This window comes from Parambassis ranga, chromosome 9 (genome assembly GCF_900634625.1).
Source record: "Parambassis ranga chromosome 9, fParRan2.1, whole genome shotgun sequence".
NCBI lineage: Eukaryota > Metazoa > Chordata > Actinopteri > Ambassidae > Parambassis > Parambassis ranga.
The window spans coordinates 8,952,929-8,980,387 of record NC_041030.1 but is presented as its reverse complement, the minus strand read 5'-3'; the positions used below and the strand labels follow the sequence as shown (position 1 = coordinate 8,980,387).

Genomic DNA, 27,459 nt, shown 5'->3' with positions numbered 1-27,459 from the left:
TGGCTGACATGATTCAGATTGTGAAACATCCTGTTTGTTTAATTTTTTGTGTTTTCTTAGTGTGTTTTTATTTCTTCTTGGCCACATAATGTCCCGCTGTGGCTGTATGAAAAGTTGTTCAAACCAAATTTATACTGTTTTGTTAAATGTACGATGTAAATGTCTCAGTATGATGCTCTCCTCAGAACACCCTCTGAACTGAACTTTGGATGCTGCCAACACACACGGGTGTAAGCCAGCACTTAGCACAAGTTGCCACCTTCTTTTATGACTTCACATAGTTGTATCTCAGATCTTTGACTGCGTCAAGTCTTTTTTACCATCAGAATCAATGGGAAGAGAGCACTTGTCAGCTCCTCAGGTGTACCCTTTGCATGCCCTCCACCACACTCACAGTCACTCACTGTAACCCGGTCCTCTGCTCTCACACAGTTTAGAGCACCACTTAAGCAGCCATCGATGGCGGCTCCTTGTTGCCCCAACAGTGAGGTGAGGGCCGTTTGTCAAACACCATAACACAATAATGGTTAAAGACAGGGACTGTCTCAATTGCAGCAGGAGCAGTAAATTTCTGTGTGTGTGTGTTACTTGTGACAGTCAAATAAAGCAGGTGCAGAAAGCCTCAGGTCTTTTCTTCAGTGAACGCTCAGCACTGTTTTCTTCTGCATTGTTATGTAACAGAGCAGCAGAGCAGGATGAAGACCTGTCACTGTTTGCTTACAGTCACATGACAGCGTCACATCATCGGATGGCTGCTGTTAATTATTCATAGGAAACAGCTCACATTTAACTGAATAGCAGAGCATCAATGTTTTATGTTTTGGTTATTAAAGAGGGATAAGACATAAAGAGCTGTTTAGGAGTCAAATCAGAAAAAAACTTTGCTTCCAGAGAGCCTCTTTTTTTAATTTAATTTCTCCGTTTAGATTTTTAAATGTGAAAGTAAGCTTCTAGCAGATAAAGAAAGAAGTACATTCATGTAAAACAGTAATGTTCGTGCATCGTTCAGCAATCGGGTTTATTTATTTATGAATGTGGAATATGTTTTGAGCCCTTTAAAGTGTGTTAACCCACCCTTCAGGGTGCAGGTTTCAGCTGTACTTTTTATTATGTTAAGGCCCCAGTCACAGTCCCTTTGCTCTGATGCTCTTGATGCCCTCAAAATGCACAAAAGCATAATAATGGAGAGGGAGCAAAGTGGAAAAGGAAATGCTTTCAGACTGTAGTCTGATATGACAAGCTCCATCTATAAATAGATAATAAGATATATTTATATCTGACTTTGTTGTTTTTCTGTTTGCTGCCAGTCAGAATATTACCATCACCACTGAAGCCCTCTGTCTGTCTTCTCCTTCTCCAAGGTTTGCACACAATCCCACCACAAAAACACATCTGCAGATCCACATTAGTGCTGTGAATAAATGTTCAGACATTAAACACGTTGTGAGGCTGCAGCATGTTCACACAACATAGTGCTGAATGACAAATAAAAGGAGAGAAGGAACGAGTGAGCAACAATGTATATTCAACATAGACCAGTGGCTATACATTAGAAGGCAATTATAGGGCTAATTTCAACAGTACCTTTCCACCTTTACATTATATATGTAATCACTATAACAATAAATACCCAGGCTCATTTGGTTCTTGAGAAATACTTCATTGTACCAAGAAAAGGCATTTTCTCTGGAGAGAAATTATTTTACATCAGAACTGTAAATCAACACTGAAACATCTTTATTACCCCATGTTACAGGGCACACACAATGTTCAAGTATGCCTGAGGAACTAAATGGAGCAATTAAAAAAAAAAAAAAAAAAACGAATAAGAGAGATAAAATGCATTTAAAAATAAGTGAACTGGCATTGCATTTCACAAAAATTCATAAGCTCATGATTTTGGAACAATTCACTGTAAAGTGCTAACTGGTTCAAGCTGAGAAAAGCACATGTTCCCTTTGAAGATCAAACACATTACTTTATACATGGAGGTACAGTAATAGCCAGTCATCAGGCGAGCAATTACCACCCAGAAGACATGGACCGCATTTCATTTATTAGTCCTTTAATAAGATAACTGCTTCCTTAATTTCCTTGTTAATGGTAACAACGAGAATCTTGCCACTGGTTGCCAGGACAATGCCAATTACAAATGCTGGTGTTGTCACTGTACAGTTTTCCTTCTTTCCTTGTAATTACATGCAATTGACTGACATACAGTATCAAAATCTCAAGTCAAGTCCTTTTAATCCTCTTATGGATAGGAATCCTTGAACCAAAGGGATGAGAGTGTGAGGAGAGGAGAGCAATAATTGAGGAGTGCAGGCAACAATCCCATACTCCTCCTCCTCCTCTCCCTCTCCTCCCCATGGATGTGTTGGGCTGGCCCGACAAAAGCAGGGATCTGTCCAGCTGATGCCTGCCTTCCTACAGGTCCTGAGAATCCACTGTTTTCCTTAGTGCCTCTCACTATGAGGCATGTTTTTTAGAAAAAAAAGAAGAAGAAACAATCAAAAAAAATATCTGGAGGGGACTGGGTCAATATAATTTCCCCTACTGTCCACGTAAAGCGGACAATCACCCTCCCACCCCAATCCTAACCATAAAAAGGTAAAAACAAGGTGTACTGCAGAATGGCTTTACTCCTCACAGTCTGTGGGGGGAGCTAGAGCCCCTAGGAGCTGAGGTGCGGTTGGTGGTCTTGCGGCTGTTCTGTCGTGTCTGATTCATCTTGGTGGCCGAAGGTTTCCGAGCGTCAGGCTGGCGCCTCCCCTGGGGGCCCCTCCGTTTGCCCCTTAGCCCTGCACGGCCCCTTCCGGCCACCGCTGGTCACTTGCGTGAGTGAAGTGTGTCCTGGAACTTGGTGCTAGTGTAGCGGACATGAAATCCTTTTTTGTTGATTGTATCATCAGAGCGGAACTTGATCACAATGGAGTCACCCGCTGAGTAGATCTCCTCTGGAGGCTGTCAGGAAGGACAAAACAACAGATTCATTTGTGGTTGTGGCTTTCTGCTTCTCTGACTGCACCTCAATTAAAACTTAAGACTTTTCACGTGCAGTCAGATTGGCGACCGTGATGAATGGCCTCTGTAACAGCCAGGAGCCATGTTGGGGTCACTGGCCCATTACAGATTTAGTCTGATTCAGGCTTTGGCTGACATTAAGGTGAGGATGAAACGTGGTGATTAGGACCAGGTGCACCACTGCAGGCAGCCCACTTCTCTTCTGAACAAACCCATATAACACACAGCACTTCATATACATCTGCACCAAGCATACCATCAGCCAAAATGGGGAGTTAACAGTATTATATGAGCAAAAAGTATTCGATAGTTGACCTGACAGTTTGTCAGAAGAGTGCTGAATATTAATTCAAATCATCATTTTGAAAAATAATTAGCTGGTTAGGGTCCTCAGTCATCTGCCTTGTGGCTGACAATGACGAGCTTCAGAGCAGCCACAGCCTGTGCAACCGACTGTTAAAACACTAGACTGCTGATTAAAGCTGCCATTCATTCAACATGAATTATATATCTACAACAGCCCACAAGTCTTAGTTTATTAGGAAAAGGGATTTAAAACACAAGAACAAAGCAGCCTACCAATTTTATTGTAGACCCAGACAGAGTCTACTATTTAACTGCGAAAAGCCCCTGGGCTGAGAGAAAGCCTCCCCTCACTATAATGAGTTTTCACCCTACTTTGGACTGAATTGTGTCAGTTTATTTCAACCTGTTTTATAAAAGGAAACTTGATTGAGGAGCTGCTCCCCGGGGGCACTGAGGGTGTTATGTCCCCTCCAGCAAATGATTCATAGGAGCACGCGTGAGTACGGGGCCAGAGCTTATTATTGAAGTGTGTAAATGAAATCAAGCTGTTCTCTGACCTGAGGAAACTTGTGTTTCTATTCCCTGCTGGCCTCATAGTTCCAGACCCCAGCTGCAGCCTCAGTATTGGCGGATTACTTCTTTAATAAAACTCGCCAGAGCTGCCCCGGGAGCAGGCGCCAGAGACTCTGATCAGTCTATGGACACTCAGGTAGTGCCTATGTCGAGCTACAACCACCTCCGTAGCAACGTCATCTTTGACAAAGTGATTAGGCTGCAGTATGGACTGGAATCAAACGCTGAAGGATGGTCCATAGAGTTTACATTTTACAAACTGCAGGGATAAGTTACTCAGCTGCAGCCACAAATCTTAAACAATAGTCTGAAAACATTTCTGCTGTTAAACTGTAAAAACAGGGCAAAGTACTTTGATGATTCAGTGTTAGAAAATCTTACCCCTGAGCCACAGTAACGTCCCAGTCGTGGAGACTTGGTGTCAGCCCCATCAAAAAGCTCCATGTAGTCATAGCCGCAGTCCGCCTCCTCCTCAATCTCAAAGGTCTGGAAGATGAGCTCCACACCATAGCCTTTCTCAGCTGAAATCACCCACTGACAGTCAGAAGCACCGGGGTAGTTATTGTCCCCAAACTGGGCATGGGAGAACAGGTCCTTGGTTTTGACTTCAGCCTTGAGACGACCTCCGCACTCTGGAAAAAAACAGAGATGAGCTGGATGCTGCAGCTGCTAGGGAGAAGCTCTGTGGTTACAGAACAGTTCTGGTATTTTAAACCTGAGCCCTATTTTTTCTGTCTTTTTAAATGGATGCTATAATCAGCAACCACAAAACACAGAAACATCTATCCACAGCTGACGTAATGTACTTGTTTTTGTTAACACTGACAGGCAAAGGTAAAAATGATACCCTAACTTCACATAGTGTATTTTTACCTGCAGAATGGGAAGCCTCGAATCCTTTTTTCTGTACAGAATTATCAGAGAAAAAACGAATGAACAGCTTGTTTCCACTGGATATGATGGGTGGGGGCTTCTTGGTGCCACAGAAGCGACCCAGGCTTGGTGCTTTTCCATCTCGCCCATCATAAATCTCAATGTGGTCATAGGCACACTCCAGGTGAGCTTCCATGTCGATCTCATTAAAAGCCTGTCAACAAAATGAGAGAAATAAATAATTATAAAGAAATATCTGAATTATTTAGAAACAGCAGCATGCATTGATATTATAAGCGTGGCTCTGACTATATTACAGCAAACTATAATAATCTCTGTATCTGTGGCACAGTTGATCACAATTTCGAAAATAACAGAAGGGGGAGCCACACATCATCAGTTTCTGACACCAGCACAGTAAACACAGATGTCCTTGGTGGATTTAGCAATTCAATTACACTGATATGCATCACACAAATAAATACATGATTTGGCAAGGGAAACTGGGAGCAGGAGAAGTGCCACATACAATTTTGATGCGATGGCCTGGAGTGGTGGTGAGTGCCCAGGTGCATGCCTTCTTGCTGGGGTATTTATCTGGCCAGTTGGGGCTGGTAATGGTGCCGCTCACACTATTCACAGTGTGATCACAACCAGCTGTAAAAAGAGACATCACATCAGTCAGCACTTGCTGCCAATTAGGAAGGATGCACTCAAACTGTTTAATAAGAGTAATTGATTCTCTGAATCTATTTTTCTGTCGGCTGAGATTTTTTTTTCCTGCAGAAATACCTTCTTTACAGTCGTGTTTGTTCTCATGCAGAACAAAACCACTCCTGCACTGACAGCTGTAGCTCCCAAAGGTGTTGACACACTCATGTTGACAGCCGCCATTCTCCTTGGAGCACTCATCTTTGTCTGACCAAGTACAGAGGACACAACATAAGTGACTGTTCACTTTGAAGACAGGACTCACAGTCATGGTTAGATGACTCACCTGAGAAGAACTGAGCTTTAAAGCCCTTTTTCGACACTGTGTTGTCCGATTTGAACTCAATGCGCATGTTGTTGTACTGAGAGGTGATAGCTTCTGGTTTCTCTGCCCCACAGAACTTCCCATGTAGCCGCGAGTCGGCTGAAAGACCGCTGCGCACCTCTACGTAGTCATACTTGCAAACCTGAGCAGAGAAACAGAGCGCATGAAGAAGAAGCTGGGGCATTTTGTTTGGTTTTAATAATGAAACACAAGATGGAGGAACGCAAACAGAGAGCTGTGTTGTTGCAGTGACAGAGGTAAAGAGCACAGAACAAACCCACCCCATGTCGATTCATAATAACCCCAGTGCTCACGTCATTGCCCTCAGTCTCGAAGACGTCAAAGAGCAGAGTGATGCGGTACTGTGTGGGGGCAACCAGCTGCCAGATGCAGTTCTTGTTTGGAGGGTACTCTCTGGGCCAACCTGGGCTGGTGATTGATCCATTCAGCTTGGTGATAAAACCTCCACAGGCAGCTGCATACAACACAGAAGGAAAAACAGCGTGATACAGATGCACATTTAGGGACAATAAATAAATGATATCACCACATGTTTCCACAGGAAATTCTCCAAAATGTTGGGCTGACCTCTGATATTATGTATCCTGAAAAACCCTGCTTACAGACTGACTGTCCTGCCAAGGACTTTAGCAAGCTTTGTATCTGTTATGCAATACACAACATGTTGAAGCCACTGGTGTTACACACCTGGCTATTCTTAGTTAAAATGAATGTGCACTGTTGATCCTGACCAGCTGCAGCAGACTGTGAGATTATTAGATGTGGACAGTGGTGTGAGGCCTGTCATTAATCTGTCTATTTTTGCATGCAATACATACAAATGCACTATTTTCTTATCCATATGATTTATCACTGCATCCTAATGCAGCTGTAATTGTGAAAATATCCCCTTTTTTATTTTAATGAGAAATATTTTGTACTTTATTGACAGCAGGTTGTTACTTTGAGAGATTGCTGTAAGATGCTGTAGATGCAAATGCCCTCTGTCACAATATATTGGCAGGATTACTGCTCCAGTCTATTGACTATATTATATTTGTCATGCATTATTTTTTTATTGATCACAACTCTGTGTGAGCAACAGAGATTTCCTCTAAGAGCCGAGGAGGGGTGGTGGTCACTGCTTGTCTACTAGCAGTTAAACAACATATAATTTGAGATTAAAATAAACCCTGCACTGTTGTGACTCAAATCTCTAAAATACAGTGCCCGGCCTGTTTTCTGGCTTTTAGGAATGACTGTACTTATTGTGTTTGTGTGGCTAACTGTGTAAAGTGCTTTAGCATGTAAATGACATGGTGAGCAGGCCTGGTGACTTTATTCCCTGTACTTACCCTCACAGCTGCGCTTGTCGGCAGCCAGCTCATAGCCTGGGTCACAGGCACACTTGTAGCTGCCTAGTGTGTTGACACAGCGTTGCTCACAGCGACCGTTGTCCGGCTTGGAGCACTCATCCATCTCTGAAAACACAAAGATATGTTAGGGCCCTTTTAGCTGGCCCCCGGGCTCAATGGCTTACAAGAGAAACCCTCCAAAACAACAGTCGAGCCAAGCACACAGGGTCATGCTGAACCCAAAGGTTCAAGCACAACAATACGTAAGAAACAGAGCTATACTGCCAAAATATTAAAAGTGAACTGGGACCTGTCAGCTATGCAGATGTTGACTCCTAAAGGTTTACAGCCTTTAACCTCTCACCTTTGAAGAAGTTGGCAGCAAAGCCGGCCTTGTTGACGGACCCATCTGAAACAAATTTCATCCACAGATGGTTGGAGCTGGTTTTGATGTCATCTGGTTTGTCGTAGCCACAGAAACGGCCTAGCAGAGGGCTGTTTTCAGAGATCCCATCACGCACCTCTAGGTAGTCGTATGCACAGCTGTCATGTCTCTCAATCTGCAGGAAGGTAGAATATTTGGCGTAAGTGGATAAGTGGAACCATAAACATGATTTGATTTTAATCTATAAAAAGGATTGGTGTCCTACTTCAAAGGACTGGAAGGTGAGGCCTACGTGGTAGCCCTGAGTGACAGAAATCTTCCATATGCAGACTTTGTTGGGCCTGTAGTCATCAGGGTAGTTTGGAGACTGGATCTGACCATTGTCCTTCTTCACTTCCCCACCACAGATAGCTGCATGCAACATTAACAATAATGACAACAACACTTAGCTCACTCGATAACAATATTTTCAGTACATGCCTCTTAAAAAAAAAAATAAAAGTCACTGCTGATCCACTGATTTACGCAATGTGGATTAACTGAAATGCCTCCACACACACAAATACACTTCATCTCTTTGCACGGTCTGGAAACAATGGAGCTGAATGTGAAGGTGAGCCAAAATCTGATTAATGCAGCATAAAGTGCCTGACACATCAGCAGCATGAGGGCCAAAAAACTGTGGATGTAGCTGCAGCTTCTAGGCACATTGCTGGATGTGTGACTGGCCATGCGTTCAGCCAGCTGAGCGACAGGGTGCAGTGAGGGCATGGAGCGGGAGCTTACCCTCGTAAACGGCCGAGAAACCTTTCCCCACCCAGTTGCTGCTGCTGCGGAACTCAATCCACAGCCGGCTGTCGGTGGAGATGATTGGCTCGGGGAGCTTATCGCCGCAGAAACGACCTGAGTCACAGGTGAAGACACACAAACATAAACAAAGATTACCATGACGTGTGCTCAAAAATCCCTTCAGAAATGAAAACAAATCCACACCAAGCATACAATTGATCAGTTTAAATATGGTACTGTTTATTCTACATTAAAAAAAAAGACGTGTTCATTACTTGTGGTCCTATGTTCCAGTACAAACCTACCTTTGAGTGGTGCCTTCCTCCAGTATCCATCTCTGATCTCCACATGGTCGTACCAACACAGGTGACTCCTGTACAGATCCATGGAGGTGAAGTTCAAAATGATCTTTAAAAAAAGAAAACATGATTACTGACACACCACAGCCATATGAGTAAAGTCCTTGTTTTGAGGCACAGTTGGGCACTTTCCATATGCTCGTACCTTTTCCCCCGGTGTGACTGATATTCTCCAGATGCAGTGCATGTAGGCTGAGTATCCATTTGGGAAGCCAGGAGAGGAGAAGTTCCCGCTGCTGTCCTGCAGACTGTCCCCACATCCTGTGTGAAGAAACAAACGCACACAGACCAGCATTGTAAAACCTGAGCCACGTGCACTGCTAATTAGTCCCTGCCTGAAAACACCTTCAGTCACTATACAAACAGCTCATACAGCAAATCCCCGGAAACCTCGCTGCAGAGACAGATGTTTGGTGCTGGAATTATAACACTGAATGTGAAGTAGAGGGCAGCCCTTTTATGTTCAAAGGCACATCTGCTGATAATATTCAGCCATAATCCTGTATCTCACCCATCCCCTCCCCCACCTGCTCCAGATGAGGATTACACAAAGGAATGGAGAGCCACTTTCTCTGAGCATCCTCTGAAAATAAACCTGGCCCTCTATAAATAACCCGGCCCTCTGGAGGATGTGATGCATTATGTACGTGTTGCCAGTGAAGAAAAAAAAAACAACCCTTGGTTTGACTGGCAAAACTAAGTGTGCAAGTGTGCAAGGACTGGTTCCAAACACAATACACAGCCTCATGGAGCGGCTGAGGGAAGCTCCTGCCAAGTGGGGGAAAGATGTCTTTCATTAAGTCAGAGAGGAAATGATAGAGAGTGGAATGGTATCTTCAGTTGTCCATCATCAACTGTTTATGCTTTCACAATTACCTCTGTGTTATTTTTACCTCTGGCTGGCTTTAGTAGGAGTTAAGAAAATATCTTCCCTGCCTGCCTTTATGCATTACCCCTCTAGATGATCGTGTGTAAGCAACACAACAACGAGCCCTGAGCTGCAAGCAGTTGGTAATAATGCTTGGCAGAGGTCTGCCAATCCTAACCCTTTAACAAGCACTCAGACACACACACACACAGGATGACAGAGACTCACAGGAATGATGCATGAATGGGAGATCCATGGCTCTTTAAGGATTTTATTCCAAGAACACGTGGAGAGACTCACTACCTCATCCCCCACAGTGTGCGCCACATCATCCAGTCTTCCTCACGAGACAGAGATTGTCGTGAGGGAAGAGATGGATGAATTGAAAGAACACACACGCAGAGATCCATTTAAGGCTAAAACTTTCAGTTCATCTCTGAAACCACACTGGCCAGTCCATCTCTGGTGACCCATTGCTGTGTTTATTCTCTGAGCAGAGGCTGACAGCTCAGCTATCCTGGCTTGACCTACAATTAACTGTCTGACATCAGATGTATTCAGCAGAAGGCTGATCGTCAATGTACATCTGTTAATGCTATAAATTCTGTTTACTTCAACAGCATTAAAACCTCTCTCTCCCCTCTATGGAAGCATAAACAAAGTGGAGTGGTTTGTAAAGGTGCCAGGTTTATGTAACTCTCCTTTGTGTACAGTTGCACAGTTTAAACTCCAGATGCCATCATGTACGGACATGAACGTAAATTCCCAACTATCATTTTTTGCCTTCGCAAGACCAGCTGTTCTTTTGCATCTATATGGGAAAGATGATGACAAACTTCCTGTCCCTGGGTAGTGTTTACACTCCTCCCAGCTTGGGAGCCTTGGACGCTGCAGCCAAGGAACCACACCACATCAATAGTAGATGCACACAGTATGAGCTGCATCTGGAGAAGTCAAGAGGAGTGTACAGACCTCTCTCCCTCCCTCCCTCTCTCTATCTCGCTCTCTCTCTCTCAGGGCTCTGTTGTGCACACATGCAAAAATAGACAGGAAAAACCCATAGCTGACAGGATCTGTCATTTTGGTCTTACTGGAGCACTTGTAGAGTTTGCGTGCCTGTGCAATATCCCCTTTGCTGAGTCTGGTTCTCTGGCCAATGGGTGGTCGCACTCCGTTCACATCGTAACGTGGCAGGATGGTGTCCAGGAAGATGCCCCTGTAATTCAGAGGGAGAGACTGCTGTTAATGTTGCATGACGGCTAGGACGGCATGCACGCAATTCTGCTAACTACTGCAACATGTGAGCACGGCATGAAACGTGTTTGCTCAAGGATTAGATGTATTACCATCAGTCAGATCAGAAATTCATCCCTGTTGGCATTACTAGCACTCATGCCCCCCACACATGGACACAAGAACACTATCATTTCATATATAAATCCAGCTGCTTGTACTATAACAAACTTCAACAAATTATGACCAACAAGCTCCTCGTCTGGGCAGGAAATCTCACTGTTTTTATTTGATGTCTACTTCATGATCCTTTCAGACCTTCTCATCTCTGATCTCCGCAACAGATGGATGGTTGCAGTCACTTATCACAGTCTTCCTTTGAGGTCAGGGTCACGTGGTCTGTTGTAGAGGTTAACACTGAGATCATTCTTCACTGATGTCTGCCCTACAGATGGAGCAAAACTAATAGCTGAAGCCCTTCTCCAGAGTTACTAAGCGATCAAAATAAACTGCACAAGCTGTGAAGGCATGGACGAGATCATAAGCCACATTCTTGATAAAAGTCCAAAAAGAAAACTATAAAAAAAGATCAGGTGAAGCACTGCTCAGCTTCGGAAAATGGCAGAACAGACTCTTTTTCACAATGCTGCCTCACTTGACACTTTGCTAGTTTATCATCTTCATTTTTCTCCAACTATTGGCGAGGAACGGCCTGGCTCCCTGGCTGTTCCCATGGTGACATGCCTATCAACGCCAGGCATGTGCAAACAGAGCAGCCTGAGCTAACAGTTTAGACTCTGCCTGGCTCTCTGTCTGTGAGCTTCCAGGAGCCCGTATGCTGGTTGTTGGTTAAAACAAAAATGCCACTCAGCCAGTGTCAGAACAGACAAAGGGCACACTGGCAGGTCTCTATTTGAGTTGGCACTGCTCCATGCACCAGTCCTGAAAAAATATCTCTGGAGCAAAGAGGAGGGGGGGGGGCAAGCAGATCTGAGGGTCGGGTAACACACCCCAGACAAAAAAGCATTGGGATCAGCCCTGCGTGTCCCCAGGAGACACAGCAAAACATCAAGACAAGCCATGAAATCTTCCGAACAACAGCCGCGGCAAAGGCTCTGGCTTCCCACGGTGATTTACTGTAAAACACACAGCAAACACGCTGGCTAACAATGGGGTCACAAAGAAAGACACTGGCACAGGTAAATCAGCCAATCGGCGCTAAAGAGAAAGTGCTTAGGATGACTTGTGAAAAGCTAACAGGAGCCCCTCGTCTTGTGATACAGCTCTGTGAAACATTCCACAGTGGCAGCCATTCCTCCACAGTGTCCTGGAAGTCTTATTGATCAGAACAGTTCCACGAATCAGGACAGCGATGGACTGAAAACAGAGCAGGGCTGACTACCCCAACATAAATATACTTCAGCACTGGACTGCTCCTTTGCGCAACATGCTGCAGGACACGCTGTAAATTTGCAGGATTTAGAGGTTAAGTCCAAATCTTGACCTAAAGGGTGACAACAGCTCTGTGGACCAAAAACTGAAAGTCAACAAAAGATAAAAACCTTTTACAAAACAACTACTGAACTTTGTTCATGTCACCAAAAGAACTCTGTAAACCCATGAGCCCACTGAAGGAAAAGCTTGTTGTTGACATGGTATAAAGCAGGACTATTATGTGTCCTATCTTGTGTTGTGCCAGTGTTACTCTATACCTCTCTGTTCTTTCATTTTCCTGTACAGTAAACAACTCTAAAACCAGAACCAAGCTCTGCAGTACTTCAGCTCCATTCTGTGCGAGAAGCATTCTTGACCTACAGTTTGGATGCACAAGGCCAGACAGGAATTTCTGTACATTGGCCTACCTCCAGCCTCAGCCTCCTTTTAGACAAAGATTCCCTCTCTGCTTCCCAGAATCTGTTTGCCGCTAGAGCATGGCATTTTATCTGGGAGAAGGCCACCACACAGAGAGAGGAGCCCAGGAAAATGGAGAATAAATAACAAATATATACATGTATCGCTTACAGAGAGAGGCCAAGCAAGAACAGCCAACAGCTGGTTCTTATATCAACTATTCCTGCGATAGGTACAACACTGCATAGTTTGTGCGGCACTTCCTGCAGCTGTCCACTGCAGACCAGAAGAAGGGTAAAAACAAAATGTGAAACTTATATCTGGTCCATGTTAACATGAGGTAAGAATGATATCATTATCACTGTAAAAGTGTCGTCGCGGCTTACAATATAATTTAATACTGTATGTGGCTAATTTGTCAAGAAGCCACTTTGCAGTGATGCTTTTAGTGAATCAGAGGCTGAATCATAGTCAACTTCTCCCAAGAGGACTATTTCGGCTCTGCAGTCACCCAGCTGGTAAATAACACTTAGTATTAACCACAGCCTAATGTGATTAAGCCCAACCAGTGTTTGTCATGTGGTTTTTTTCTAGTCAAGGTTCCTCGCGGAACACCACAACACTCCTGTATAGTACCGAATGACACAACATCTGGCAGGACTTTCTGTAGCAAAGAAAGTAGAGTGTGAGGTCAGCTGGTGACAAATTTGTTTAACACAAAACAGTTCTACGTTTATAGTTTTCTAAACACGCTTCCAGTAAATTCGATACCAAATTTGGTATTGGTTTATCAGCTTAAAATGCACAAGTTTCAAATCATGTTAATCTATTTATTTAGCCTGGTATCAATGGAGAAATGTGGTCATGGGTACAGAGAAAAATGCCTCTGGATAGACCTGCAACTTACAGAAACCTAATATGCAAGGGAAACATTAATTAGGGCAATAAAATTTCCTCTACTTTATTCCTTACCATATGGATGTGATTATTATAGGTTAATACATTCTGCTGTAGCTGTGCAGAGGACAATTAGTAGCAAAGCATTCATTAGCATGGTGCTATGAAGGTGTTAAAAAGCTCTGCAGCAGACTCCAGGTGACATAACGCTACTCCTTAAAGAGCTTTAGGGAGCATAATGAGGAGGACGGTAAGAAAGCATTAACTTAACAAGGAGTGGTTTCATATAACCTTGAAAGTGGTGTTTTTTGTTGCGATGAAGCAGGACTACTGGTGCTGTGGTAGCTCAGGACCAATGCTGCTTTACAGGGGCTGCAAAAGCAGCAGGAGCCGAGCAGAGGAGGCTTCATCTGAAAAGAATGTGCTATATTCCAGAAACACACACTTTTATGATGGCATCAAAGACTTGGCTCTCACTATTTTAATTATTTATTATTTTAGAGATTTTAATAATTTTGAAAAAAAAAAAACTATGTTTATTTTTTCCAGTGCATCAAGTAAAACTGCACCAATTTAGAGGATTCTGTTCAGGCCCTGGAAGCTAAATGGAACCAGACACACACAGACTTTCTGTTACAACTTTCTTCATGCACAGTGTATATTATTTTTTGACTCTGAATAATCCCACTACAGCAATAGGCAACTTAATCTTATCCAAATATTACATAAATCACATTAGTGCTGTTCCAGAACCCCTAAAGCCCAGTATAATGTGGGGACTAAACAAAGGTCTCGCCAAAGGAAACTTAGAAAGAGGAAGAGAGGCCTGGTGTCAAAATCAAAGCTAGCAGTTTCTTGAAAATGACACACCTCTCCTCCTAAGAAACCATTTTCATCTCTTTGCAGCTAAACTGAACTATTGAAGAAACATTTCAGCTCCAAGACAGATGTTCAAAAAACAGCAAGCTTTCTCAAAAAACTTGACAGCGACATTTGTCATCTAAAGGTTTATTAGTAGGGAAGAACTTTAGGTTCTCGGTTTTTGGGAATCAGGCCACATTATTCAGCAGACAGAGAGCTGATGCATTACAGATCTATAAAGCTATTAACTTAATGTGCAGGAATGGAAAACATGATGATGAGAAGCACTCAGTCAGACTTGATCTAAGACTAGTTTTCACGTCTGGGGTGTAGTGGAACTTGGCTTGACTCCTACCTGGAGAATGTGTTCCTGGCATAGTGCATGATACTGTCAAAGTCATAGACTTCTCCCAGAGAGTCCACCTCACCCGGCTCCATCTTCAAAAAGTTGTACTCCTGTCCTGTGAGAAGAAAAAAATTATTGAGTAATACGTAAGTAAGTATTAATTGAAATATGAGCCAAACTTGTGAATCTGTATGTATGTATGTCAGAGGGTGAGTGCAGTTTGTTGTGCTTCAACATTTCCAAACAGAAACCAGCAGGCTGATGATGAGTCTGTAGCACAGACACTCTGTGTAAATAAATATCTCTCACACATTATTGCTGAGGGACCTACCTGGCTGAATGTTATCCCTGATAATGCTGACGTGTTCGTCTCGGTCGGGCCGTGTGTGTTCGTGCCAGAAGCCAATCACATGACCCAGCTCATGCACCACGATGCCAAACTTGTCACAGTTTTTCCCAATGGATATGGCCTGGGGGCCTCCTCCACGGCGACCCACATAAGAACAGCACCTATGAATCAGCAGCCAGGCACACACACATGCACACAAACTTTACGTGTCAGTACATGAATAAACAAGTGGAAACAAAGACACAGGAAGAGGAAGGAATGTATCTCTGGTTCTACTATATGTAATTGCTCTGATATGTATGTACATGATTAAACCTGTGAAGAAAACATTACCATCCTCAACAACCTCTATTCTACTTTATAAGAGTCGCACTGAGGTGACCCATTCAGGAGTGACATTCATTCATCTGTCTGCCAATGCAAATGCTGAGAGTGAAGGTGGAAGCCGGCTGGCTGCAGAGCTCCAACTCAGTGTGCCATGAAAGGTTCAGTGTGGGAGCCTGCAGGATGGGCACACACATAATGGCCCTGTGGGCCAGACAGCCGCTCTCTAATTACTGCGAGCCAAGTCAGGCTCTCCTGAGACACGCCTTGAACTTTGCACAGGACAGATGGGGGCCTGCTGAATATGCAGCAGAGTCAAGCGTTCCCCCTGCTAACCACTGCTGCCTGTGTGGATAATGTCATCCTTGTTGCTCCAGAGGCCGGCCACCAGGCTAAAAACAGCTATTAACGGTTGGCTGTTTCATGAGTTGTATCCGCTTTCTGCTGTGTTGAACGATACAAATCAACTGGAGAGGTACATTTTATGTGATGACATAATCTAGTTTGTGGACGACTAAATCGTCCACAAACTAGATTATGTCATCACATAAAATGTACCTAAATGTCTAAAATGTGAGGCTGGTGTGTTCCCTGGAAACCTTTCTAACAGCTCCGGCCTACTTTTCCCCTCATAATCACAAATTAATAGGCTACACTGGTTTGCATTCCCAACAGTGCCAAATGTTTTAATTAAAAAATATTTAATCCTGAAATAAGAAAACCCTGCACGTTCATACATGTTGCCAATAGTCGCTTAGCAACAAGAGCAACAACCAGAGAATCTGTTTAAAGAGAAGTGCTGAGTGGACACTGAGTCTAACTTCAGGGGAGTGTGGTAAAATGGGTTAGAGAGGCTCTGAGGAAGTCCATCCCTGCAGCACCGTCCTGCCACGTATGATCGATGTCATAAATGGCATACAGGACTGAGCCAAGTGCTCAGTGTGATGATGATGATGATGAGGCACAGGAAATTCCTGGCCACTGAATGGCTGTCTCTGTCAGGACTGGCAGGGGGCTAAAATAACAACTCACACTGACTGCAGAGGGACTGCAAACAGAGAGGATGAACAATGGAGAAAGGCTGCAGAGCAGGAGGCAAGGAGGGCGGCTTAAGCACTAAATAATTAGCTTTAAATAATGAAGCCTCAACAGAGGCAGAGAACAGCTGACCATTGTTCACTTTCCACATGTGAGAGCTAGAAATCCCACTGACTCACCCACATGGTCGGTAGGTGAAGACAATATAACTCTCCTCCTGTGTCCTCTCAATAAAGGTCACGCAGGTGTGCTTCTCCCAGTGCCTCATGGCTTGGCGGAATATCGCCCGCTGGCTGCCTGAAAAGGATGTCAGACAGGGTGAGAAAACACACACACATAGAGAAAAGACAGATGAATAGATAAGCTCACAACAGCTTAACATTTTTCAGCCGAAGTCGCTGGAAATAAAGTCACAACATTAGAGAGAGAAAAAGGTTTTCCACCTTGTTAAACCCCCATAATGACCAATCATCAAATCCAATTTGTTACCATTTGTTTTGCTTTGTTATTTTGAAGAAGTAAGAATTAGTCTTTTAGATGCTGCCTCAACACTTCCCACAGCAACTTCCACTTTCACAGAGAAATACAGCAAATCATATAAGGGCCTTCAAGCAGGAAAAAAGCTCATTTGAAAGAAAACGTTTGATAACTTAGGCTGCATTCTTTCATAAACGTGTCAATAGATGACTATACTGTTGTTACTTACCACTAAAGTTTCCACTGATGACATATGGAATAACCCCTTCAGGCCAAACACGCTCTGGTCTGGAGGTAGCGGCCCTTTTCCTGCGCCGTGACCCTTGCCTGTTTTGATTCCTCGGACTGACTGATCCTGAGGATTTTAACAAAATAAAGATGGATCGGTGCATTTCTCGGTGTGACAGGGCAAACTGCTCTCCAACATTTGCATGAAAAGACAATTTATTGTACCTCCAAATAGCTGCGTGGGTAACAAGTGTCTATTTTTTTACTTTTTGATGCCATTCAGACATTTTAATTATTGTTTCTCATTTAAGAAATTACATTTACTCCTTCAAAGAGGCTTTTGTTCAAATAACACAATTCTTCCTGTTTTGCAGTGAATGGATTTTATTGAAGACAAATTCTTTCTTCTTTCAAATTAATTTCATCTTTATAATGTCACTCAACCACGCATAAATGTTACCATGGAGACTAAGCTTCCACCTAAACCAGGTTAATAAAATAAGGAGCATGTGAACCGCATACAGCGCGCTCATTACAACGCAGAACAGGCATGAAAGAAACATTAAAAACAAAAACAGGAACAAGCAGGTTTGTTGATTTCAGTAATATGATGCACATTTGTGGCAAATAAATGTTAACGGTTTAACTGATGATTTAATTATGACAGTAATTCTGATTGTCATCTTTACTTTCAGTGTTATAAAGGTGCCAAGATTGTGTTCCTATGATTTAATCACATAATAATGACGATGTGTTTCACTCAGAAACATCTGGAAAGAATGATCTGATCACATTAACATCCAATGAGGTGGTAATTGAAAACATTTTCATCATAGTGTGAAACTACTTTGCAACTATGATTAAGAGTAAGATAAAATGGATCACATGGATGTCTGTGATTTTAAGTTATATTCTATAGATCTGAGAAGTTGTGACCTTTGGTATACATGTTGCAACATGAAATAAAAATACACTCTGTGGTAGGAAAAAAAGCAGAAGTGACTCCTTCTAGGGAGGATTGCTGAATTTGTGTAGGAGAGTCTGATGACCAGGACTAAGAACTGCTGAGAAAGACCTTACTGAGGGGCCCTGGGACATGACCACACTATTTCCATCTGCTTCAAATCTCTGTGTTCATTGGAATCCAAATGTTTTCCCCTTAATGCAAATCTGCAGATTTATGATAAATGTAAGTGTTAAGAATAAGTTTACAGTGAGACATGGCTGAGAGCTGAATAATTGTTGTTCTTAAGCGAGCGACGTGACTACTCATCTTTTCTAACAAAATGTGATTAACAAGCAAGCCACAGTTTGCAGCAAGTGTTTTTAATTTCCTGGAACAATGTGTTCTGTTGAATTTCAGTCTGCAGGAGTAAATCTTAGCAGCCTGGCAAGATCAATTAGCACGTACACTTGTGCATGTGTTGTGGAAAAGGCTGATAACAGCCAAATCAGCTCAGTTAACTGATAAGAAGTGCTGGAGAGACAAAACTTGAGGAAGATGTGTTAATTACAATACTATGATAAAATCAGCTATCTTCATTCATAGTTAGACAGTGAAGGATTTTTAGGTCAAAGGCTTTATTGCTTGTCATTTGTTATTCTGACTATATTTTAATAAAATGACCCTGCTGTTTGGTGTTTCTAAGACACATTCAGTCCAGAAGCTGTGTGGGGTGAAGACCCCTTTGTGGTAAAAGAAACGGTTTGGACTTCCAGAAACTGGTGTTTTCATCACTGTCAAACTGGTTGCTTCTGAGCCCCTTCTTCATCTTGGTGAAGAGGTACACTGAGGGCACCAAATCAGGTGAACAGGGCATGTGTTGGGACAAGATTGTTTTCACATTCCTGGATTGGAGCCATTGACACAGTGAACTTATGGATTCTGAGACAGTGCTGACTCACTGTTTTAATTACCCCAAAACAGAAATACCACAAGAGCTGCAACTGCATGTGCATACAATGAGAGCTGTTGCTTAAAATGAAATGTTATCAATCACCCTGTGAAGGGGATGGTGCTGAAGTACAGTTTTAAATATGTGTGTGCACACATTCTATGTCATATGTTTGGCAGTACATTAGACATTCAGTGTGATATTTGCAGTGGCCTAAGTATTGTGACTACAAATTATGATCCTGAGGCACAGAATATTCCAGAAAACATCTCTTTTATGTTGATAGTGTTTTGCATTTTGGACACTGGAGTAGCCTTTTCTCTACATTACAATCAGAGGTGTAACACACTCAAGTGGACAAATGGAAACTGAAAAGGTGAGTGTGTCTGTACTGCCGTCCCGAGGCTTAAATCTTAACTCTGTGTCTCAGAGGTTAGTCCGAAAATCAATCTTACACTGTGTATCCTTTGAAGCTGGAATGTATTTTTTTAATCCCCTTAAGTGATTCTTCCCCTCAGCGTGCTATTGTGTTGAGCAACAAAAAAAAAGGTTGAAACACAGACAGCAACAGGCAGATGCTTGTTGGTTCACGCACACCTATGCCTTATAGGATTGTGAAGCCTATCCGTCCCTGCTGACTCACAGCTGTTGCCTAAATAGCGCTTTTTGATTTTGAGGACCTGACAAAGCCCTGCAATTACCCTCTAATACAGTGTTACAGGTGTAGCATAGTGTGGTGATAACATGATAGTTGTAGTCATAGATATTAAGAGAGGGCTTTTGAAAAATCCAGTCGACTCTGAAGAGATTTTGAGTGCCCTAAAGGACAATTTTAAAACATGAATTGTGTGCTCTAATGAGGAATGTTCTTACCTGTATCTGTGTGATTCACAATCTGAACAGTTCTCTGGGCCAGATCTATTATTCTTTCCACTTTAAACATTCGCAGGTCCTCCTCATCCAGAGCAATGTCTCCCAGAAAGGCAGCTGAAAGCAGACAAACAGAAATGTCAGAAAACTAACACAATATGAACCATCGGTCTGCACTGCTCTGTAGCCTCAAGCTTTTCCTGCTGCTTAGACTTGAGTTGGCTGCATTCAGGCCCAGTCAGAGCAATTGAGGAAAGCTTGGGGCTCACAAAGAAAGATTCTTTTGTTGATTGTGTTCTCTTTGGTCTTTCTTTTGCCTTGAAACAGGGTTGTGAAGCTGTAGTAAGTCAGATTAACAACCTTGTCTCAGTTAACTCTGTTCAACAAAGAGAGTGAACTCAGCTCCCTGGTTGCTGACATGCTCCATTGAAACAAGTTTAATCCAGATGTTAACAACACACTGTGTGCTTTGGCGCCCTTGGATAGTTAATGAGAACTGTCATATATGACACAGTGAGACGCTGACACTGTCTCAATGGAGTAATATGGGGCACCTTGAACAAGTAATAGCTCTTTAATGAGGCCAAGGAGAGGGAAAAATAACCAAACAGTCCCACTTTATGAGGAATGTGCTTTATTAGATTTCTTACTAAATGCTCCTATGCTAGAAGCCCTCTCCGCAGAGACAGGGTGCTCAGTTTCACAGGCTTTTAACACCAGCACGTTTTTTAGAATTTATGGCCCAGCTTGTATGCAGGAGTTTGGGGGAGGTGGGGTTGTTTCATGGAGAAGCAGAAGAGGGGGGAAAGAAGGCAAAGGGGTGGCACTGTAATCCATCGCCGAACAGGAGATGACAACAAGAAGGGAAAGGAAGAGAGGAAGGAGACGTATCCTCTCTACCCACACCGCAGTTCTGAATAGGGAAGGCAGATGTGAAGCAGAAAGAAAATGACAGCCTTCTTTCTGTGTAGGACAGTGTGGCAGAGGGGAGGCCAGCTCTCATAGGCAAACATTCAAATGAAGACTTAATGGCAGTGATTTACAGTGGTTTGTCAAACGTGTGACAATCTTCAATGTGTCACCCTGATACACACTCTTTACTTCAAGAAGTTCATTTTTGTGGTTACTTATGAGGCCACTCATAGGTTTTAGGCAATAAAAACATCCAGTGTGATGGTTATTTATCTTTTGCAACTTTTTTTTTTTACAGAGGTCTGTGACAAGAGAGGCGAAGAGCGCAATAGAAACCCAGACAAAAAAAGTACTTGGCTCAAGTCCCAGAGGAGTATTATTGAAACAATCTGGGGCTGGCTTTGCTACAATGCAGGCTGGTTTTCCACCCTCCAGGTTGTAGAAGATGCACAGCAGAACGACCGGATTAGAGGCTAATGACAGCAATAAGAAAAGGTGTAGATCACTGCTGGCAAGATGGGGCATGCACAGAAGACATGTTTAAATTCCAGGGGTCAGAGGGATCCTCTAATTTGTGCTTGCAAAAAAAAAAACACAAATTAAATCTGAGATACAAACCAGACTACTCACAATCAGCACTCACACTGACAGCCACTGCCAAAAGCACTACTGTGAAGGGGAAGCTACCAGATGTTGTGCTGTACAGGATGGATAGATCAACTACAGGAGGACTTTTTTTTGTTTTTATCTTCACATTTTTATTTGATTCCCAGAACTAGCTGAAAAGAACAGGCAGTACTGGAACAATTACTTCCAAGTGGCTTTCATATACGATGATGAAAAAGAATTCAATAATTCACATCCATACCGACCGAGGAATCGTTGGAGACCACTTCCCTTAACATGAAGTGTATCTGCACATTAGCTGTTTCATGTGCAAGCTGTGACAAAATAACAAGGTGCAGGCTTTCTCCCACCCCCCATAAGGTTCACAGAGGGCTGCGCTCTCTGAGTCCCAATCATCCGGCACTGTTCTGGAGACAGGCCGGTTAATCCGCAGCATCATTGTTCTCAGACAACAGTGGAGACTGAAGTGAGCAAATGCACAGCCCGGTGGCATTAGGACTCATTTCCCCCAGGCGCAGCAGTCGTCCTGGTGACGCTGTTGCAGGTTTTATGGAAAGACTCTCAGGGATTGTGAATTAATCCCCTTGTCTCCTGGCTTTAATTATCCACAGACACACGGTTTTAGGAATCTTTTGTACACAACTCTGCGGATTGAGGACGGGCTATGGAGAAAGGTTAAAAACTTGTCTAGATATGGAGATGTGGACTACAAACAGAGTGAGACTGATGCATTGTACAGTAGATTACTGCCTGGTAAACGTGGCAGATGGCATTTGATCACCGCCGAGTAGGCTGCACCTCTTTCCAAATATTATTCATTACCTAAATTAAAACAGCTGCAGCTATAACAATGATGTCTATGCAGATTAGTTAGGTAATAGAAGGGTTTAAAGAAACACGTTTAAAATAAAAATCTGTGTATTTTCTTAACTTAATTGATAATTTAACAAAGAACTGGTAGAAATGTTGTATAAGGAAATTGACCTGTGAGGACGTCCAATCTACCCCCAACACTGAAATGTATAAATTAATCTAAACCATCATAATCCTTCGCAGACTAACCCCCAACATCATATCCAGCCAGATTACACATGAGACCTCAATCAAATTAATCCCATTGATTTGTGTAGTGCCCCAGCCTCGACCTCTGCAGTGTCAAATACTCCAGGACTATTCCCATAAATCTCCTCCTGTGAATATCAGACCATGACATCTGCCACTGAAACCTGAACAATCATCAATACTAAGCCTATGCAGGCAGCAACATCAGCCTATGTTTAGAAGAAGCTCCACTGTGGAGCCACAGTTACCTCCTCGCTGTGCTTATGAACTCATTTAGACAGCCTTTCTCTATACATGACCCTAATGAGGAGGGCTGGAAAAGCCTGGTCAACATGTAAGGCTGGAATGCATCACAATACCCTGGCACCGCCTTTCACAGCCTGTGTTTGGTAACAAACGCTGCAATTTGAATTCCAATAGAGGCAAGTAGTGTATTGCGTTAAGGTGATTACCATCTGATGACAGTGTAAATATCACTTTTCAGGGTTTCATGCAGTACCAGCCCTTTCTGCCTAAACCTGGCCTGTGTAGCTATTGTCCCTGCAGACATTGTTTGTTTGAAGCTGCACCAAAAAAGCAGTAAAACAGCAAAATGGCAATGTGCAGCATGAAAATCAGACTTTCTAAGAATGAACAACCTGACCTCAGAGATGATGTATTATAAATATGGTGCTTTTCTCCTCTGTAAAAACAACACCAGATGTTATTTCTTCAGCAAATGCTTACCTTGACATTTCCTAACACTGCAATTTGAGCCCAAAGGCAAGAGAGAAAACGAGTCTGCATATCTGCACCCTGCTCATTACAAAAAGGTAACTAAGGTATAATTAGAAGAGAGGTTCTAAAAGAGTCACAAACTACAGCATAAGGTTCAAGAAATTATTTTCCAATAATAGCCTGACGTCTCATCACCCAGAGCTCAGATCAAGACTGAGTTCCTGTCACCACGCATCAGCTTCCATCTTATTGACGAAATGAGAGCGGCTTCAGCTGCAAAGGGCACACAGCAAGAGACTGCCTCCCCTGTAACATTTCACACTCCATCAAGCCCATTAGCAGATTGGATTTCCCAGATCATCCCTGCCACTGATTACTGATATACCCTACTGCCAGTTGAACTCCTTTAATGAGTCATCAGCTTGCCAACCATTTGTCTTTTTTTTAATGTCAACCATACACAGTATTTCAGATCCACACATAGATGAATAATTCATCGCCACATAAGCATATTCAACTTTGACTAAACTTCACAGTTCTGCTCACAGACTGGTGTGAGCAGGTTTTCTCAGAGCAGATGTCCAAAAGAAATGTTGAAACGTGGATAAGCTAAATCTGGAATTAACCTTCAACACTTTCCATAAATAATAGCTACCTACAGCAGAAGAAACCTCCTTAAGAATTCACTACATGAGTAACAAACAATTCCACTTTCTCTCCACAGCGTGAGGTTTCTGTTTAGAAAAAAAATAACTGTGAATAATGAAGAAATGAGTGTTAAGCTGCTCATTGTTTTGGGCTAATTGGGCATCCTTTAGACCATTTGAATGAGCGCTCTCAGAGCATTTGTTGTTACTTAGGCTCCGTACCCCAACTTAGTATTAATGTAATGCAAGATTAGTTATTACTTAGCTCTGACGACAAACATATTGTCCCAACTAATGCAGCGAGATCATGCCGATAGATCGGCTCCTTAATCACCTGAACCCTGCAGAGAGAGAAGTGGCAGGGGTCCTGTCATGTAAAAAAAACACCCAGTGTGAGCTCGCCTATACAGCCTGCATTCCATGATAAAAGAAAAGCATCTGCTTAAGTGTTGCTTGAAGGCCCAGTCATCATGTTCAACAGGCAGCCCCATCACATTTCCAAACTGAAGGATAAGCAGTGTTCTGAGCTGACAAACAGGATTTTAACTTGTGGTAGAAAGGTCAAACTTTCTGGGGGATTCTATAGTCTACAGTGTATTAGAAAGAGACCATCAGTGGTCCACAGTGAGCAAAGACAAGAAGGACACGAGCCCCTGTTGACAGCAACAAATTCTACAGAGGCAGAAAGCAGACTGTGTCTAACCCACCAGGCCTGCCTCATGAATGGCCTGCACTCACCTCACCTCTGTTTGGTGTGCGGCTCAGTGACCGGCCTGCCCTCCATCTTCTAGTCGTGCTTTCCCTTTGGCACAAGGTGAATGACCCAGTCTGTGTGCAGTACTCCCGCCAGTCAGAGGAGAGAGCTGTGTACAGGCTGACCTGTCTGCAGCTTATCTCCAAATTTCAGACAACGCTGACACAGGAGCTTCAGGTTAGATTTATATGTCTGAATGAACGCATGTGGGTCAAACCAGGTTTGTGGTTATCATTAAAGCAGAGAAGACAATGAGCACAACTGTCTCTCATCCATTTTTCATTTTGAAAAATGAGTGGATCTAATCTCAGTGTGTTGTTAGAGACTTAAATGACTTCCTGGGATGCTGCCAAGTTTAGAGTTCTGCAAACTAAGGAATTTTCCACTGGTTAACTCCTAAATAGATTGTGTTATTGCACTGCTTACTTCAATCAAAGCACATTTCCATCACGTCTGGTACAGAGATGAGTTATTCAATCCTTTGTAAATGTTAACTGTTTTTGTGCTTTCTTTGCTCAGCTGTGAAGGACTGTCCCACATGAAGTCATCCTGCTTTGCACCAACACCTGAACAGGACCCATTATATTCACATTCACTAGTACAAAAGGGAAACTATTTCACACCAATGTATCAACCAATAAATTAGTAAAACTTCAGACACAGAAGAACTGTTGCAGAGGACAATGATGAAACACACTCCTCACAGGGCCCTGCTGCATTAGACGGCGTAAGCGTTTTCCCTTTGGGCGGAAGCAGCGTGACATAAAAACGCTGACCTCCAGCCACGGATAGCGATCAGATATACTCAATGTAGTGATGCGCTTGAAAAATGAGAAAGGTAAGGAGGGGAGGGGCAAAAATCAATAATCCAAGAATGATCAACTGCAGACACTGGTCTGGAGTGAGGGTTGCCTGCTTAGGAGAGAAAAGCAGGTGGGTGTTGGAAAAGATGTAGACTGGGAGAGTTAATGAGTGGGAGTGTGTACTTGTGGCCATCTCCCAACCACCTGTCCACAGACATGCCCAGAGGACACCATAAACAAAACGACACTCCACCGAAATGACACACCGGACTACTGATAATGATAACATCCCCTCCAAGATAAACATTAGTCACAAGTGAGTCTCTACTGACACGTTGTCGTTAAATATCAGTGATTTACTAAGTCGGGAAAAAACATAAACACAGCATCATCGACCATCCTCAGATATTCTGCAACAGGAAGCAACATCTTGATGACTTATGTTCACCTGCAGCCTTTTTTTCCTGTTTACGTACAGTCACACACTCTCCGGCTGATGAAGATGAAGGAAAGCTGACTGAACTGTGCTTAACAATGCACATCACACATTGTCAAGCGACAAATCAAGTAAGCGGTTCCCAGACTTTAGAGGTCATTCTAGACTGAAGCCAGCTCTCTCTGTATCTGTAACCTGAATACTTTAACCAGATGGAAAACACAATCTGTTCAAACTCCCCCAAAGGGATTTGGCAAGACAGTGAGTTCACAGTACAGACAGAAAAATAGTATGACAACTCAGATATGCTTTGGACAGATCATGGAAAATATGCAGGTCTCACCACCACAGAAGAAGAAGCAGACATGTTTATACTTTGACCCAACACAATTATGTGTTTCTAATTTCTAAGCTACACTGTACTCTCTCTCTGTCTCTGTCTCTCCCCTCCTCCACTTTGTTTTAGTGGCCGTGTGAACAGCCGGTGGGAAAAAAAAGAGTATTTGTGCAGTGACAAAAAGCAGCCAGGAAGGGAGCAGAAGTCTTTAAATCAAACTGCAGACATTGTACTTTTAAATATCACACAGCAGACACCATACAAGAGATTCACATTTTTGGAGGAATCAGTGCAGGCTGCAACTTTTCAACGAGCAAAAACTTTTCATGTCTCGAGAAAATGAATTCATCCCTGAATTTTCATTCGTGCAGCGACTCAGCGAGCTGGCTCATCCGAGGCGACTGTGTGTGCTCCAAATGTTTCAAACTGCAGAAACTATGTCACTTTGTACAAAACAAATGCACACAATGTTCCCTCGAGCCTTTTAAAAACTACATCCAGCACTGTCATCTCTGTGAAAGCGTTTCTCTGGCCGCGATCTGCGAGCTCCACCAACAGATTCGTGGCATGTTTCTACCTCCACGTAAATAAGGTTAAAGACCCACACACACAGAGCACTACTGGGGGGAAAAACGGGGAAAATCCTCACCAGCTTTACAGGGATCCTTATAGTCGATCGTCTCTGATGTGGCAGTGGGCTCCACATAGTAGCCTGGATCAATCGCCTCCAAATCGATCGCCAATATCACGCCAAGACATGATAGGAGAAACAAACACCTCGCCGAGAGATCCATGTTTGTGGTGGGGAAACGGCGAAAGGCGAGGGATAAAGGTAAAGGAAGAGAGAGGGGCGAGAGAGGTACAGAGGGAAAGAGAGAGAGAAGAGTGAGTGAGAAACAGAGAGAGAGAAAAATGGGAGGTTTTTTTGGAGGAGGGGGGGCGAGATCCCTCCAGAGGGCGGGTTTTAAATCCAGCCTTTCTCCGGTGTCTTCTTGGCTCTGGGGGCAGTGATTTCTCTCCTCCAGCCGGAGCTCCGGGCTATAGTGCAGAGTACTGCCTGAGAAACTTTGATGATATGGCAGCTCCACAGGGGCGGTGATGCCCGTCTGCGTGTTTACTGTGGATCCATCAGGGGTGCTTGGAGAATGTATGAGGCGCTTTCATTGACTGAGTCTCATTTCTCTGTGGATATTATTCCTCTATTTATTGTCCAAAATATATCAAATC

At 43.2% G+C, this 27,459-nt stretch overlaps 1 protein-coding gene across 2 annotated transcripts; it reads right to left on the bottom strand.

Annotated features, from left to right (window-relative positions):
* Positions 1 to 1,437: 1,437 nt before the first annotated feature.
* bmp1a (bone morphogenetic protein 1a) lies at positions 1,438 to 27,270 on the bottom strand. 2 transcript variants are annotated; one of them, XM_028413786.1, is made up of 20 exons: positions 26,882 to 27,270; positions 19,941 to 20,054; positions 17,174 to 17,299; positions 16,647 to 16,764; positions 15,088 to 15,266; positions 14,766 to 14,871; positions 10,660 to 10,784; positions 8,846 to 8,961; positions 8,647 to 8,749; positions 8,339 to 8,455; positions 7,818 to 7,963; positions 7,532 to 7,727; positions 7,168 to 7,293; positions 6,094 to 6,287; positions 5,774 to 5,954; positions 5,569 to 5,694; positions 5,306 to 5,433; positions 4,777 to 4,990; positions 4,285 to 4,535; positions 1,438 to 2,964 (listed from the first exon to the last, which is right to left on the bottom strand). In XM_028413786.1, exons 1-20 carry the CDS (start codon positions 27,024 to 27,026, stop codon positions 2,830 to 2,832), a joined length of 2,946 nt encoding a protein of 981 aa, XP_028269587.1. In that variant the 5' UTR covers positions 27,027 to 27,270; the 3' UTR covers positions 1,438 to 2,829. The 2 variants fall into 2 exon arrangements, with proteins under 2 accessions (XP_028269587.1, XP_028269588.1); XM_028413787.1 differs by having other exon boundaries at positions 6,127 to 6,287; positions 26,882 to 27,268.
* Between the last annotated feature and the right edge of the window lie 189 nt (positions 27,271 to 27,459).

Bases quoted from the DNA above. Each gene is read 5' to 3' on its own strand.
- bmp1a (XM_028413786.1), bottom strand. From the start codon at position 27,026: ATGGATCTCTCGGCGAGGTGTTTGTTTCTCCTATCATGTCTTGGCGTG. The intron at 20,055-26,881 runs GTGAGGATTTTC...GTCTGCTTTCAG, and splicing joins TAAGGATCCCTGTAAAGCTG to CTGCCTTTCTGGGAGACATT. The intron at 8,456-8,646 runs GTAGGTTTGTAC...CCTGTGACTCAG, and splicing joins GAGGAAGGCACCACTCAAAG to GTCGTTTCTGCGGCGATAAG.